This window comes from Oncorhynchus clarkii, chromosome 7 (assembly GCF_045791955.1).
Source record: "Oncorhynchus clarkii lewisi isolate Uvic-CL-2024 chromosome 7, UVic_Ocla_1.0, whole genome shotgun sequence".
NCBI lineage: Eukaryota > Metazoa > Chordata > Actinopteri > Salmoniformes > Salmonidae > Oncorhynchus > Oncorhynchus clarkii.
In genome coordinates, this window is record NC_092153.1 from 26412244 (window position 1) to 26428562 (window position 16319).

General features: G+C 43.8%; 1 protein-coding gene across 2 annotated transcripts in view; it reads right to left on the reverse strand.

The window, feature by feature from the left end:
- LOC139413128 (neural cell adhesion molecule 2-like) overlaps positions 1 to 16319 on the reverse strand; it is a 384436-nt gene that overhangs the window by 50008 nt on the left and 318109 nt on the right. For both annotated transcript variants that reach the window (XM_071160211.1, XM_071160210.1), the window contains exons 7-12: positions 14952 to 15121; positions 11432 to 11577; positions 7697 to 7847; positions 4231 to 4418; positions 3839 to 3935; positions 1678 to 1851 (exon numbers count right to left, since the gene is read on the reverse strand). In XM_071160211.1, the coding sequence (XP_071016312.1) occupies positions 1678 to 1851; positions 3839 to 3935; positions 4231 to 4418; positions 7697 to 7847; positions 11432 to 11577; positions 14952 to 15121 (926 nt within the window). The remainder of the gene's footprint in view (positions 1 to 1677; positions 1852 to 3838; positions 3936 to 4230; positions 4419 to 7696; positions 7848 to 11431; positions 11578 to 14951; positions 15122 to 16319) is intronic.

Here is a 16319-nt window from a genome sequence, read left to right on the forward strand (position 1 = left end):
ATCGACCTTACAAAATCCATATGGGTCGTTCTCTAACAAATACATTCGATCATACAACCACTCCTAAAATAGCAATACTTTAATCAGCAGAGCTTAATAACACTTTCTCAGCAGTCAGCCCAAAATCATAGATTTCTATGTGAATTCCACAATAAAGTAATTTACATAGCTTTCATAGTTGGTCACGCGGAAATCACAAAAGGATGTTCATGCCGAGTTAGGCGTTCACTGAACTTGGCTGAAGGTTGTTGTTTTGCAACTTGTGCGCTAAGGGTAATGGTTGCTTTGCAATTGTATAATGGGGGATCTAAATACAAAACGAGCTATTTGCTAACATTTTGGCTCTACCAGGGGTTTGACGAGACCTTTAGTGAGCGCCACTGGCATTCAGATGTACAAATTGTGCCAACTCATTATACACAGAGCTGTTTTATAGTGCAAATGTGCATCATTACTATTAAAGCCTCGAAGTGGCTCTGAATATTAAATGTCAATTTGCAACTGGTAATTAGTTGAATTGGCTATCTCCGTTAACGTGCTCACCTCGAGACAAGGAAGTTGGTTAAACGGGTGGGGGTGGAACACAAGAACTAACACAAATTAAGAATTCATACTTCACAACCTTGATTTCATTCATTTCATTCATTCAGTCTCTCTCGAATATCTCCCTCTCCCAAATCTCAGCCTTTCTCTCTAAAATCTTAATTTGTATTATTTTCTCTCCATCTTCCTCATATTTTTCTCAATCATTCTATCCTTTAACTCCCCATGTCTTTATTTCTGTTCTCATTGCCTGTATATACCACTTTGTTCTCGCTCTATCCCTCAATGCTTCCATGCTGCTCAGCATTCTCAGCGTTCCAGCTCGCTATTGTAATTGACTGCAAAATGAGGGATATTAGCGATAAGCCCTTCAAGTTTTGTCAGACCTGCTTATCGTCTGAGAATTCGTCCTTCTGAGGCGCTCTTTTTTTGAAGCCCTCCACATCACACACACACACACACACACACTCCCTTGAGTGCCTCCAAAATCAATTTGGAGTCATGGAGCCAGAGTGGAAAGGGAAAGAGAAAGACAGTTGCTTTTCAGACCTGCTGGTTAGCTGCCCCTCCCTCTCTCTCCCCCTCTCCCTCTCTCTCTCCCTTTCACAGGCTCTATGACCAGAGTGTAGGACACCTCCTGATCTTGTGGAGGCTTGCCGCAAGTAGCGACGGCTTCCTGTTCATGCTTGTTTAGCTGCTTCAACATGTGTGTGTGAGGACGGGGACTAATGTGCGGAAAACAAAGGTTCATGAAGGATGAGTGGTCTTAGTCGGACTTAGGTGGGCAGGACCTTGCAGTGAAAGACCTAACCTTACCTAGTCCCTGAACACGCCAGCTTTTTTTTTGTCTGAGTAAATGTAAGGCGTGTAAATGTGAGAAAATGTGAGGTGTGTCGCTATAGTGGAGATGGTCAGCTCGAATCTCCATACCATTGATGATGACGATTGTACATTTTTATGACGATGATGATGATGACAAAGATGGTGTTGAAGATGACGATGATGACGATGATGACGAAAATGACGTTCCTTTTGATGTAGATGGTGGGAATGAAAATAACAATGATGACGACATAACGACAGCGATAATGATCAAAATAAGGATAATGAAGATCAAAACAGAGGAACACTCACTTTGGACACCATGAGACTTGACGTCTCTCCAGTCCTGCGAGCCCACATCCTTGTAGTTGACCAGGTAGTGGCCAATGGGTACACCGCCATGTGAGTCGGGTTTCATGAATGTCACCGTGGCGATGCGCTGCGACACGGCCGACAAGCGCACCGAGTACGGGTTCGAGGGCACGTCTGGAAAAAAGCAGAGAAATAGGTGTCACACTCATAACCGTCCCCCATTGAAACAACACACATCCAAACATCAGTTCCGGTAACCCTTCAGAAACATTACATTGACGTCTCTATTTGTTACGGAAACATAATATCGCTGGTGAGTCGTTATTGGAAAATCAAAACGTGATACAAAGATGTCGCTATGGGAACTCAGGCTTATTGGGTTTTGCGATGCAGAATGCTTTGTGTTAACCCACACACAATGTTCAGGCGAAGTAAAAAAAAAAAAAGCCAAGGCCATTATATTTATCAGCGGTTGACTCAATCCCGTTATCACACAAACACTTCCCTTTTATCTGGTGGAGCCACGGGGCTTCGAGCAAATCAAAAGAAACCGTTGCTGTCCTACAGAGCCTCTCTTTTATAAGACCAGGAATACATTAAGGAGAGAGAGGACTTTCAGCACGGTTGTGGAGCTACACACAATCGGGCACACACATAGACGCAAGCATAAACGCAGAAACGTACACACTGATATGCAGCCTGCACACACACTAGTATAAATGCACGCACACACACGCCCACGCCCACACACGGAAACCATCTACCACATGGATAAAAGTTTGAGCTATGAAGGTCTATGTACGAAGATTCAACAACTGATTCTGAAAACCCAGCTCATACCTTCTCAATAAGTGGTACACGTTGCTAAAGTTAAATAGTTGCAATGAGTATCTAGCGACAAGTGTATTATTTACACCTAAACTGTATTTCTATTATTTACACCTAAACTGTATTTCTTCTTATCTGTTGCGATATGACACAAAGTTAAAGTGGGAAGGGAGACAAATTGAACTCTCTTTGCTAACACCGTGGGTATAGGCAGTTCAAGGCTTCAGCGTCAACCCTTCACAGTCTTGTACACACTGCATTTTTAACTTGGCACAACCCCATAATATCTTGAGTAATACATCAGAGACTGTATTCACAATGCGTCTCAGAGTAGGAGTACTGATCTGATTTTGCCTTTTAAGTCATAATGAATAAGAGGGTGGACCTGATCCTAGTTCAGCACTCCTACTCCGAGACACTTTGTGAATTCAGGCCCAAATCTTCTTAACATCAGGGATGATGCTGGACTTTTCAACTATGATCTGCCATTTACTTGCGTCAATAACATTTCAAATATCATTTGAGTTACATAAAGAGCTGCATAAGCGGGTAAGCTTATGCTTTCCATAGGAATGAACTGATCATGAATCAAATGTTAGCATTTTAGCGGGGTAATTGGCTGATAGGGTTGGCTTCTATCTAGAGTTATTACACTATAGCTTCCTCTCTCTTTAATGATCAGACTTTAGAAACCGAATCAAACTGATGGGCGGGAGAGTGTGTGCGTGAAGGAACCGTTGTTTCATTTCATGGATCCCCAAACCTGGCGACACTACATTCACTGCAAGATGAGCGAAGACTTGTTTATTTTTCTTTAGTGTGTGTGTGTGTGTGTGTGTGTGTGAATGCGGAAATGCATATGTATGTGGGTATGTGTGTGGAAGAATGTCTCTTAAAACTACATCTTAAGTCCTTTTTCTGAGAATTCTACTTCTCAGAGGCCCTGTGTTTGAAGTAACTGAATCTGTACTAAAATGAACTGGACTGCGTTATTGTACATTAGCCTGCGCTATGCACAGTAAATAGGGGGAACTACTTTAAATCAGCGAGCACTATTTGAGATTAGTTTAGGCTAAATAGAGGCTGGGGGGGGGGGGGGGGGGGGGGGGGTGCTTGGGTCAGCACTAGATATTTCATTGGTTGATTGCGGCGATATTTGGTTAATCATGCCACATGGATGATACATAGTTGGAACTATTTGGTTGATGCATTAACTTTGATATGTTGAGGTGCATGGTTTACCCGATTCAATGTGTACTGTATGATATCAAGGGAAAGTCCAATGTGCTATAAGGGGGGTGGGGATTGGTTACTTTACGAGGCCAGCACTTACCTGCCTGGGCCAAGATGAACTCCTGGTATTTCGCTCCGATGTTGTTACGTGCCGTGCAGTTGTAGCGTCCGAAATCCCTGTCGGACACTGGGGTGACCTAGGGACAAAGATTTGAGTGAGCACAGAGACCAGAGCTGAGTCAATACACCGACACTGGCATTACACTAAGTGAAGTCTTTGGGTAACACTATATCAGCCAGTATAAAGCATTGTTTCTTTCATTCAGCCCTTTTTGTACCAGGTAAGTTGGCAATGACCTAGGGAAGAGATGCAGAGGAGAGGAAAGGAGTTGAATAGACCACTTGGAAGCTGCGGATGCTAAGGTGACCATGATTTATATTTCTGAAGTTAGACTGTTTACCGGTGGGTGCCCTTTTCCTTCCTATACCCACCTCTAGCAGGGACTTGCCGTCGATTGTGTGGACACGGGTGTTGGCAGTGCCTTCGGCCGAGATGGTGAGGCGTTCTCTCCTCCATAGCATGGTGGCGGGCGGGTTGGACTTGACGTCACAGCTGATGTTCACCGGGTTGCCCTCCCACGAGTAAAATATGGTTTGGTTGGTCTGGAACTTGGGCATGTCTATCCAAGACACAACACGATTGGTCGGTTAGCTTCCAAGTCATGCAAAACCAGGCAATTAAAAAAAAAAAAAATCTGAGATGATCAAAATCCATAAAACTGTTGGGTTTAAGCATAATCACACAAAGGGAAAAGACAGAGTGTCTCATGAAAGCCTCAATACACTCTCCCTAAAGTTCAAAGGAAGCCTGAACTTATTGAAGACACCTCATGCTGGGCGAAAGATCTCCATTACGATACTCTTCCCGAGCGTGTGTGTCGTTGTGTGTGAATGTGGTGCCGAGCTGGATGGGTGCTAATGAACGATCCACCCCACTGCATTGGGGGGGGGGGGGGGGGGGGGCAATCGCCATCCCTGCTCGCCGCTGCACTCGCCCAGTAGTCAGTAGAGTGGCATTATAGTAATTTTAATATGCTTGCTCGCAGTATCCCATTAGGGATATTGATGTCTGGCGCTCTGTCACGAAGGAGGACGTGCCTCTACCATCTCCTCTAGTCCCGCCACAGACTTAATAAATACGCTTATTAGCTCCGTGGCGACAGCTGGCTTAGCCCCCGCCCGCATCTATGCTAAATCACACACCTCTCGGGGCGGATTTTTGTCCCTCTACTTTCTAAAGGTCAAGTGTTGAGCGAGGGTGTGGCACTGCCAAGGGTGGCTGGAGAAAAGTGAGCGCAGTGATGTCATGCATGCTCACCTCAAAGGATGCCATTCATAGCACGTTTGTTAGAAAAGACATGTATGTATGTTTCATGCCATTAGCCTTTTCACACGAGTTCCAAATATCTCGAACGGTCGCCTCCAGGGTGAGTTTATTTATGCGTGTGATATCATACTGCACGCACTATTCCAAAATGTGATTGTTACGCAACAGGACAGTTAACCTACGCTGCCCTGAAACCAAGGCACGCTGCCTGCTAATTATCTATTGGCTGTGTTTCAAATTGACAGTTTGAATTGAGGTGTGTTCCGTCTCCTCATTAATTCACATAAGAAGTAGCCCATTTCAATGTTGCTGACAATATATCTTTGATACTTGACTGAGCCGGACAAACTTTTCTCTTCAACGAGAGCCCAAGCACCTCCCCAGTTTTTCCCCAGAACAGGTATGAAGTCATGGCACATCTCTAGTCAGAAGAGGCCTTGCACAGTTTCTGGCTGGCACCTGCATTGACTCCATTGTTCTTTAGAACTTTGGACATGTGTGCATTCCTATCAAAGTAAGTGCCTTATTTTTTTGTATATTGTGTTGTCATTCCTATTGTAGCATACCATATGTATGGATCATAATTGATTTACTGTTTCATTCACGTTTTCAAGTACTGGTGACAAATCATGCATTCCGATTCTTACATAGATTGTAATGGAATGATGTGTGTAAAATACTTTAAAGTTTTACTGATTATGATGAGCTAATGATAAGCTAATTACCAGCTGTGTGTGGCACCATGTTTGTTGATATCATACAATGCATTCTGGTTGCAAAGATGTTATAACAAAACGAGGTGAAGGTATAGTACACTCGACTCCCAGGTCCAAGACAACTGGTCTTGGACCTGGGTCAGAAAGTCCGAGCTCTAGTTAGAGGCCCAAGTTTCCAAGTTGGAATTCCAAGTTGGATGACCATTCAACATTTTTTTTCCCAGTCTGAGCTAATTTTTTTCCTGAGTTCCTAGTTGTCTTGAACTCACTGGTCGGAAGATGGAGATTTCCCAGTTCACAGTTGTTTTGAACTAGGCATCAGATTGTAACTATGGTACCTCAGGGTTGCCAGCTCAGATCCCCCATCCAGGGGTTTTATTTTCATTTGGCTTATAAACTTCTCCTGTATTTTCCCCCCATGTATTGATAAATTCCCCATAATAGGAATATCTCCCCACAAAACCTTCCCTCATTTCTACATCCCATGGACTTGAAAATCCCCCAAAAATGTAATGAACCCGCCCACAAATTCCGCTAAAATGGTTTCATCCCTGTCTAGCGTTCGAGCTACGGTTAGGCTAGGCAGTAGGCTTGCATTTGGGGTGATGATCTGTGATCTTTGTCACTTGTCAAAAACGGTATGTGCTCTGGTTCTTGTACATCGAAGATTTGTAATATGCTGAAAAGTGGCCAAACTAAGTTCATATTTTTCAGGAAATAGGCAAAGCCATCTTTGACTATGTTTGTTTGCGTTTTATAGTGAATGGCATTCTGGGATTATGGAGTTTTCGCTTATCAAACAAACAAACATGGCTGCCATCATAAAGAATTTAGCTGCTGTTAGCTATTTTCTAAACAATATTACATTTCTCCTTTGTGTTCACCGGGGATGTGGTACATTGTAAACTAGTCTAGCTTTTAGGTCTCTAACTTATGTTTTTTTTTTGTCAGCACAACTTGTTATTTAGACTGGTTTATGGAGTTTGGCTGTGGATGTGTTCTGTGTTATGTTTGGATGATGAAGTTCACATTTGTCTTTTCACATTTGTCTTTTACAAAGGTGAATACCTTTATTTCCCATCAGCACAAAACATTGTTTAGATGTTTTTTTGGACAAAGATGCTGTTTAGACACGTTTGTTGCATCAAATGTTCTGTTACTTCTGTTCCAATCACATATTTGCGATGGTACACTGCAGGGACCACTCAACAATGATCACAAATATGTGATTGTACAAATCAAAGGGTGAAAGCACCATTGGATTGAATTGAACTGTGTTCTGAAATGAGATGGTGAGATCTTTAGCTTTAATCTTATTATTAAAGAGTACAGGAGGAAGCAGTCTTTTTCACCAGGAAGTGTGTGTGTGTGTGTGTGTGTGTGTGTGTGTGTGTGTGTGTGTGTGTGTGTGTGTGTGTGTGTGTGTAAAATATGGGGTAAATAATGCAGCAGGATATCCTCCTACTAATTAGCCTTTCTGGGGGGGCAGGCAACTCTATTGTGATTATTCAAGCATTTGCTAAAAAGGGAAAACAGAAACAGCGTTCAACAATGGAATATTACAAGTCAGCAGCTTTGTGTGTGTGGTTTTGATGCTTTGCATGTGCAAACAAGTTGTATTGGTTTAAGATGAAATAATGAAAAAACTTTTTTATTAACTTCCATTGTCCTCCAGTAGAGAACATTATCTCTACTTCAGTGTGCTCATCAATTCATGCACCTCGGTTAAAAAGGGAGGTAGCGGCTGTGCTCCATTCCCTGTGTGTGAATACTGTGCAGATGTCCAAACTTGTCTGTGTGTGTGTATACCGTATCAGCGCAGGCATGTGTGTTTTTGTTCTCCAACAGTACTTACACTCTATATCGAGGAACATGCTCTTTTGGTGGCCCCCGATCCTGCTGAGGGCCTCACAGTCAAAACGTCCCAAGTCAGTAAGCTTCACCCCACTGATGGTCAACATGGACTTGCCATGGCGGCCCCGCACATCCATACGTCCATCTTGGCTCTGTGCACACACACATGCATAAGCACACACGTATGGACACATGGACAAATGGATTGTGAATGTATTGCATACTGTACATCTCATGTGAAGAATTTGCTTCATCCACTCCATCCATCCAGCCGGGGCGACAGATAGCCTAGTTGTTAGAGCGTTGGGCCAGCAACCAAAAGATTGCTAGATCGAATCCCTGAGCTGACAAGGTGAAAATCTGTCGTTCTGCCTCTGAACAAGGCAGTTAAATCCCCTGTTCCTAGGCCGTCATTGTAAATAAGAATTTGTTCTCAATTGACTTGCCTGGTTCAATAAGTTTTTAATCCATACACTTTTTATCTGTTGACGTTTTACTTCATAACAACCTCACACACCTTCATCACCGTTAAACCCCCCTGACACTAAGTCAAACCAAGTATCTGATGTAAAATCAGTTTTACGCCTCTGGCTAGGATTAATGTGATTGACTATCAATTGATTTGCAATAATTAGATAGAGAACTGTGAAGACAGATGGTCTCAATTTGAAGCCGAGGGTCAATTAGATTGGGAGTGGCAATCATTCCTTGTAATCATCAATGATACTTAACAAAGACAAACTAGCTCAGGGTGATCATCACTTACAAAATAAATCTTTTGGGTTCTTCGAATAGTTTGAGAGTTTGATCAAGCCTGTCCGGAGTGCCAGATGGGCGTGGATTGCACTTTTGGGACTACTCCATTGGTTATTTTAATATTTGAAAGAAAACAAATACTATTTGAACACAGCACTCAGAAGACTGCAGTCGTAACCCCCGGAGTTCCCATGCCAGGTCTAATTTGGCCTACAGATATCTCTCCCTCCTCTGGGACCCGTCTCTGTGTCACTTTCCTCCCTTCTCCTTCCTCCCTTCTCCAGTCTTGAGCCCTGGTGTCTTCTGGGAGCTTGCCCCTGCAGTGTGCGGATGTGGCAGACTCACACAGACTCCGACGCCCACTCTATAGATCTCCCTAGACAATCGATGCATAGACAGCTCATTTCTAGTGCCCCAACGCCCCCTGTTAATGCCCATTATAATTCCTCAGTTGTATCAGCACTGACTGTGAAGTCTCTCGCAGTCATTTCAGATTGAAACAATCTCTTGCAGTCATTTCAGCTCACACAGTCTCTCGCTACTGCCAGGTTAAAGAGGCCTCCCTTTAAGGAGTGATAAAGGGTATAGTAAAGTTGGTTTGATCTCAGGTGAATCCTCACTTGTGTAGATTCAAGTTGGTTTTTCCTTGAAGGTGATTGTTTTTAATAAAAATTGTGGTTGGCTATGAAAGTGGTGCTTTCAGTAGCATGGTCACAGTATGCTACTGCACATATACAGCAGGTGCCCTCCACATTCCATTCGAACAATTCAGGAGTAGAACTGACCACTGAATTTGGAATGAGTATAAACGCTGTCAAATAAACAGGGGGGCAGAAAGCAGAGCAAATTTGCCAGAGGAAGAGAATGCTGACTCTGGGCTTTGTGCATTCTCTCTCACTCTCTCTCCTATATTTGGGTTATTTATTCCCAGGTTCACCTGGCTGAGGAAGGGATGCTCTCTCTAGGGAGAAGGAGGGAGGCGATGGGGGGGGGGGGGGGGGGGGGGGGGAGGGAGGAGGGAGGGAGTGAGACACTAGCCTGTTTGATATGCAGTGCAGAGGAGCTGACATGGACAGGAGGCACTGCAGGAGCACACACTCAGACACAGCCAGAAGGAAGGAGAAAGAGAGAGAGAGTATGAGGCAGAAAGCCCACATAGCAAGAGGGAGACAAAGAGAGCTAGGTAGAGAGAGAGAGAGAAAAAGAGAGAGAGGTAAAGGTAGGTGGAAGATGAAAGATGGAGAGCAGAGCAGATCACTGGAAGTCCTCTCCATCTGATGTGAGGAAACTGAACATGCCCTCCTACACCCTGCAATGCTCACACATGATCTTAAATAAGATATCTCCAAAGCTGAACTCCAAGTAAGCCCATACGAACTTCTCCGATGGTATTAGTGCTGGCTCTGGATCAGTTAAAAGAAGACGCAACAACTTTCCTTATCCTCTTTCTTCAGTAGAGATAGTGGCTGTGCCTGTTGCCCTTGGGAGTGCCGGCTTGCTGTAAGACCTTATTAAGCTGCCATGAATGGGGAGCTGCTGTGGCTTGCTGCTAGTGCTATCATAACCTCGCCAGTGGCATTGAGATGAGAAAACAGGTAAACAGAAACCCACAATGCTCTGTTACTATGTATCATTGACTTTCAGCAAGCGTACACTGTTTCTCAACTAGTTTGCTGGGTTTGTATGTGCTTCAATGAGAAACAAATGTGCTAGCGACAGCAAAAAAGGAGACAAAACAAAACAGTGCTCTTGCTACATTACCCTGATGTAAAGTAGTGGCGTTACGTTTTATGGTACTGGATAAAAGAATAGAGAGTAGCGTGCTGGCTGTGTCTGGATATGCAGATGTAAATTGAAAGAAGAGGCGAGTAGCTTTACACCTAATGACCATGGCCATCAATCAAGGCAGCAATATACACAAAGCCCTGTTTGTTCTTTCACATACATTTAGGTGTGTTGCTCGGCGCTCACATTTCCATAATTGCATTTGCCTCAGCGCGCGAAGAAGTATTTACTCTCATTCAGTGCCTTGATTTATAAAGCCGAGCGGTTGGTGCCAACGCACACATTCATTTATCTCAGCCATTGACCTTTTTCCCGTGGAAAGTGGAAGCCATCTTTGCTAATGCAGCGCCTCTCGAAAAGCATTAGTGCTCGGCGGCTACTGAGACAATGACAGAGAAACACAGGGTAGCTGTTTGTTTACTCTCAGCCATGTTGAGAGCATTTCTTTAACCTCTGTCTGTTGAGACACAAGGTATGCTCCGAGAATCTCAGAGATGAAAGTCGTGACCAACATGGTTTTGTTTCAAATGAGTCTTCAATGGCATCCAACCTTGATACACTGAGTATAACTCATCTTTGGATGAGGTAGCTTACCCTATGGCCTACCTTTCTCTCTTTGTTAAGTAACACAATCTTTTACTTCATATATACTGTACCGTATTGCATGGTGGATATAACGTAGTGCCTCTAAAGAACCCTAAGAAGGAGATGTTGGAATTACTGGGTCCCACAAAACGTATACTCATAAAATGTCTGTGCTGAGAACTACTCTATGACGCAGTCACATCCATCTTCAAAGATGAGCATTCTCCTCATATGTTCTTTGTTAATACCGGGCAACTGGTCGGTGCATGTGCGTCTGGGCAAGAAATAAGTGGTGAGAGAGGGTTGAGGAAAGTACTTTGTGTGACTGTAGGCAGTATGAAGTGGAAGATGGAGAGTAAAAGCAGGGACAACGGGGTTACTCTGTCTGTCTGTCTGTCTGTCTGTCTGTCTGTCTGAGCGTGTGCGTGTGTGTGTGTGTGCGTATGTACGCAAGCATGCATGTGTGTGTGTGTGTGAGCATGTGCGTGCTTGTTTGCGTGTGAAGGTGTTTGTCTAGAGAGAGTGAAATGGGTACCAGTAGAGTGCAACAGTAGGCAACACTCAATGAAAAGGGGGGCGGAAGTAAGAGCAGGGGACATCCCAGTGTTACCTTGTCTCCGTCGGTGAAGCTCCGACCATCATTGGCTCTCCTCCAGGAGATCTCAGGCAGCGGCTCACCCTCGGCCACACAGGAGATCATGGCGGCGCTGCCCTCTACCGCCGTCACGTTACGCAGCTGGGTGATGTGTGGCTGGACTGGAGGGACAGAGAGGGAAAGAGAGAGATTGAAAGAGAGGAAGGGAGAAGGGGGAGAGAGAGTCCAAGATAGATACAGGAGAGAGAAATAGAGAGAGAAGGAGAGAAAGAGAGGGTGGATGAAAGAGATAAAGAGAGCGATAAGGGATGAAGAGTGAAAGGAAGAAAGACAGAGATAGGGAGAAAGAGAGAGACAATAATTTAAGACAGGAGACGCCTAGTGCATGCACCAGGTATTGGAAGATGGACGACTTTGGGCTTTAGACTATTGAGGCCATACGATCTGAATCTACTTTTCAGCATCGTACGTTTCTATTTCTGAAAGTAGAGTTGTGCATCGCAGTTTATAGCCTTGAGACAAAGTAATCCTTACATTTGAGTCCACACCCTGCCCAGACAGACAACCACTACTTTGAGTTAAGTCTCCCTACTCCCTCACATCCTCTTTCTCACAATATCTTTACTTCTCCTCTTTCTCTTCGACAGAAGTTTTTTCCTCTTTCATATATTCCTTCTATACAGTCTCTTTAATTCCTTCTGTGGATCCTCTGGCTTCTTAACAGACGCAGCATTACGCCGGCTGGCTGGCGATGGCTGGGTGTTTAGCGACAAGACACACGGTGTACAGACAAACCCTTTTTTTGATGCCGAGCGCCCTCGATAAAAAGCATTAAGGAGCGTGGCACCATGGCGGAGGCGAAGAGGTCCGCTCACCATTGGTCTCCGGCGGATAAACCACTCTCTCAGACATGGCTGTCTAAGCTAGCGCCCAAACGCCACGCGTGTCGTGGGCAAATAGTGTGCAATAAGTATATATATATACATATATACCATGTATACATTTTCTTTATACAACATCTACGAGTAAAGTAGCGACGGCTGTAAAGCTGTGAATAAATGGAAGTAAATGGGAAAAATAGGCCTAAAGCGTGTCTGCTTTTTAAGGCGGTCTTGGCGAAATCAAGTAGTCGTTTTGTAATTTCAAAAAGAGTGAACATTAAGATGGATGAGCCATCTAAGGGGATTTAGAGCTTGTCACGTAATGGGGTCATACACACACCTATGCCTACTGTATATGCACCAACACATACACATGCATGCGCATATGCATGTACATTTGCATGCGCACACATACAAACACACAAAATAAATGATTTTCTTTAGGCCTTTAGAGCTACATAGATCAAATTGGCCTAGTCATTGAAGAGCCAAAAATGGAAGCATAAACAATTATCTTTTGACAGAAATAACAAGTCATTAATATTTCGATGGAGATTTTTCAAGGTAAGCTAAATACTTCCAAACATGGCCTTGAGACCTGCCTTAAGTACCTCAGCACTTTTTAATATTTTTTTTTACACCCAGAGGCCCTAGTGGGAACCAAGAAGCGATACACAGATGAGGCCTATGATTCATACAATAACTCCAGGGTGGGAAAGGTGCTGTAAAGGATGAACAATAGCCTACCCCCTTCAAGTGAAATATGATAGTATTCATCAATATGATACGGGAATGGGCTTAATTAAGCTTATGCACAACAGATGGTCAATTCTGTGCAAGTGTGTCTTCTCCTTTACAGATGAGCAAGCTGAAGATGGAAAAGATATTAAGCGACTCTCGGCAGCACAATAAAAGTTTGTTTTACTGTAAACATTTAGCCAATACCTTCATCATTTATTGTGTAAAATAAGCTTTTGCTTCAAGTTTCTTAACTATATTATTGATGTTTCATGGTCGCCCAGATGTTGGCCAGTGCAGCTGCTTCGGGTGACACCAAACGCAAGAGGCCACAGAAATTCAACCCTGTGAAACACCAAGAAATGTGGCCTAAACTCTCAATGACAAATCCCGCTCTTCTCTTCATCTCCTGCTCTCTCTCAACTTGCAGGGGTAATACAACTCTTACAACTGTGTTTCCCCACTGCACTTGGCAAAACAAAACTCAAGCCCTCCGCTATCTTCTTAATTGAAATATGCATTTTGAAGACCAACCGGAGCCTGGGCCTTGAAAGGATCTTGATGACTAGAGCATAAATCTCCATACATTTTCATAAAGAGGAAAGAGCTCCATCGGAATAATCAGGGAGGAAATATGCTGGCAGCTTTATGAAAATATAAATTGAAACTTTTATGAACAGGGTGCCACCGATTCTACAATAAATTAGTTGTATTTTTTCCCCCGTCTGGAATTGTATTAGATTCAAGTTGCTGGATGATTGGTTGAGGTAGTGGCTGTATGATAAAAGTTTTCCTCTGAAATAATAGTTTCCCTTGGTGAATAGGAATTGGCTGTTTGTGGCGCTCAAGACGAAACACCTTATATTCAAATCAATATGTATTAATATTCATAGACACACATGAGGTCACATAAGTTCAAGGACTGTACACTCACTAGAAAACATCCAGTAACACCACAGATAGAACAACGAGCCAGATATTTCACCGGATGTGTAAGTGTGATGCATCTGGTTGGCGTTTCCACTCGATACAAAATATGGTGATGAGAGGAATCCCAGTGGCCGGCAGTGGGAGAAGATGGATTTTGGCCGACATTATGCAAATGTTCTCATTGATGAAACAGTTCTGCTCCCAAAACTCGAATCTGTTACGAACAGAGTGGACTAAGTTTTGTCGATTTTACCCTTACCCAAAGTGAAAAAAGGGATGAATATAGTTATTGCACATACGCACTTCACAGAGTAGGCATTCCCCCTGACGGAAATATGAAAATACATTCTAGAACACTCGTGCTTGGTTCTGCCCCCTATGACTAATTTGTTCTCATTGGAAATGACAGGCTGTGGTCCATCTTGGGTTATTTATAAAAAATCTTTGGTAATACTCAGGAATATGTAGCTTATGTTGGAATATGTTGCTTAAACATGTAGATTATTATAGTGTCTTTTGCCTATGGCGGAACATGCAGTTTTTGGCTCTAAAGACCCAGCGTCTTTCATTCCAATCCATACGGATTTATATTCATAGAGAGACGTGCAAAAGGTCAAAGACTTTACGCTCTCTAGGAACATCAAGGAATTCACAGTAAACATGTTAAAAGCTCTCTACAGTGACTACAGCCTATAGAAATCTAAAGAAAAACTAATTGAAAAGTAACTGAGCAAAAGTAAATTGGTATGTTAAAATGACCAATTCTAGGTCCAATTACGGCTTTCTGGTCGAAGCAACATCAAATAACCATATAAAATCCAGGTAGCAATGTGTTTTTCAGGACGACATCAAGACGGCTGATAAGGACATGACATTTTGGTTGTAATTATTAAATGCGACGTGAGACCATTTGGCATGTTCACTTCAATTGGAGAAGGTCCTAACATAAGGGTGGATGCCCACGAAGGACATGCCGCTACACTCACCGAACACTTTGAGGAAGAGCTCCCTCTCCTCCGCCCCGGCCTTGTTGGTGGCTCGGCAGGTATAGCCGCCCCCGTCCCCTTGGATGATGTTGCGGATGGTCAGGGTACTCCTGCCCCCCTCCATGGTGTTGAGGACGTACTGCTCCGACCTCTCCAACCTCTGGCCCTTCCTGTGTACAGAGAGACAGATCGGGCTCCTGAGTGGCGCAGCGGTCTAAGGCACCTCAGTCCTAGAGGCATCACTACAGACCCTGGTTCGATTCCAGGCTGTATCACCACCGGCCGTCATTGGGAATCCCATAGGGCGGCGCACAATTGGCCCAGTGCCGTCCGGGTTAGGGTTTGGCCGGCATGGCCATCGTTGTAAATAAGAATTTGTTCTTAACGGACTTGCCTAATTAAATAAAAGTTATTTTTTTAAAACAATACATATAAAAAACAAAGAGGATAGAGGTGCACAACCAATTCAACTATACACACATGCAAACATAGAGATAAAACGTGTATATCTCTATGCACACACACACACAAGACACAAATGGCCCTTCTTGTGTACAGAGAGACAGACCACAACCACCCCTCCCCTGATATGATAAACATACAATAGCTTTACTGCATTTAAAAATAAATTGTTTGGCACACGCACACATCCCCCACCCCCGTACACATTATAATGGTGTTAAGACTACATCTCTCAAGGAAAGAGAGAGCAAGAGATAATTGAAAGTGGACTGGGAGAAATATTGAAGTATAGTAATAAGGCTGGAGGGAGCCAGGGAGGAAATTAAGAACTGTGTGTGTGTGTGTGTGTGTGTGTGTGTGTGTGTGTGTGTGTGTGTGTGTGTGTGTGTGTGTGTGTGTGTGTGTGTGTACAAGCTGGTCTGTGGAGAGGCAGCGTACTATGCACAGGAAATTACACTGACTGTATCAGAGTCTATGAGTGACTGAATGCAGGCACAGCCAGCCAGCCAGGTGGAAACACCACAGACCACAACAGGAAATGTAACTGAGGGATGAGGGGGAGGGGTGAGCGAAAGAAGAAGAAAAAGGTGTTCTCTAGCTCTTTAATAGCAGAATGGTTAGTAGTGCAGTCTTGCAAACCAGTGTGAGGGGGAGGGAAGGGGGTATGGTTATGGTGGCACAGTGGTCAGATTGCGGTTGTTGATGAAGAGGACACAACGGTCACGGTAGAGTTGTAGTCAGAGTTTGAGTTGTGGTCAGTGATGACCTGTGGTCAGTGATGATCAAAGTGTTTGGGTGAAGCTGCACTCAGGGTGGAGTTACAGTCGGGGTTGTGCTTGTGTGGAGTAGTGTTCAAAAGGTGGAACAGAGAGGACAGTGCACTCTTAGACAAAAAGGTTCCAAAAA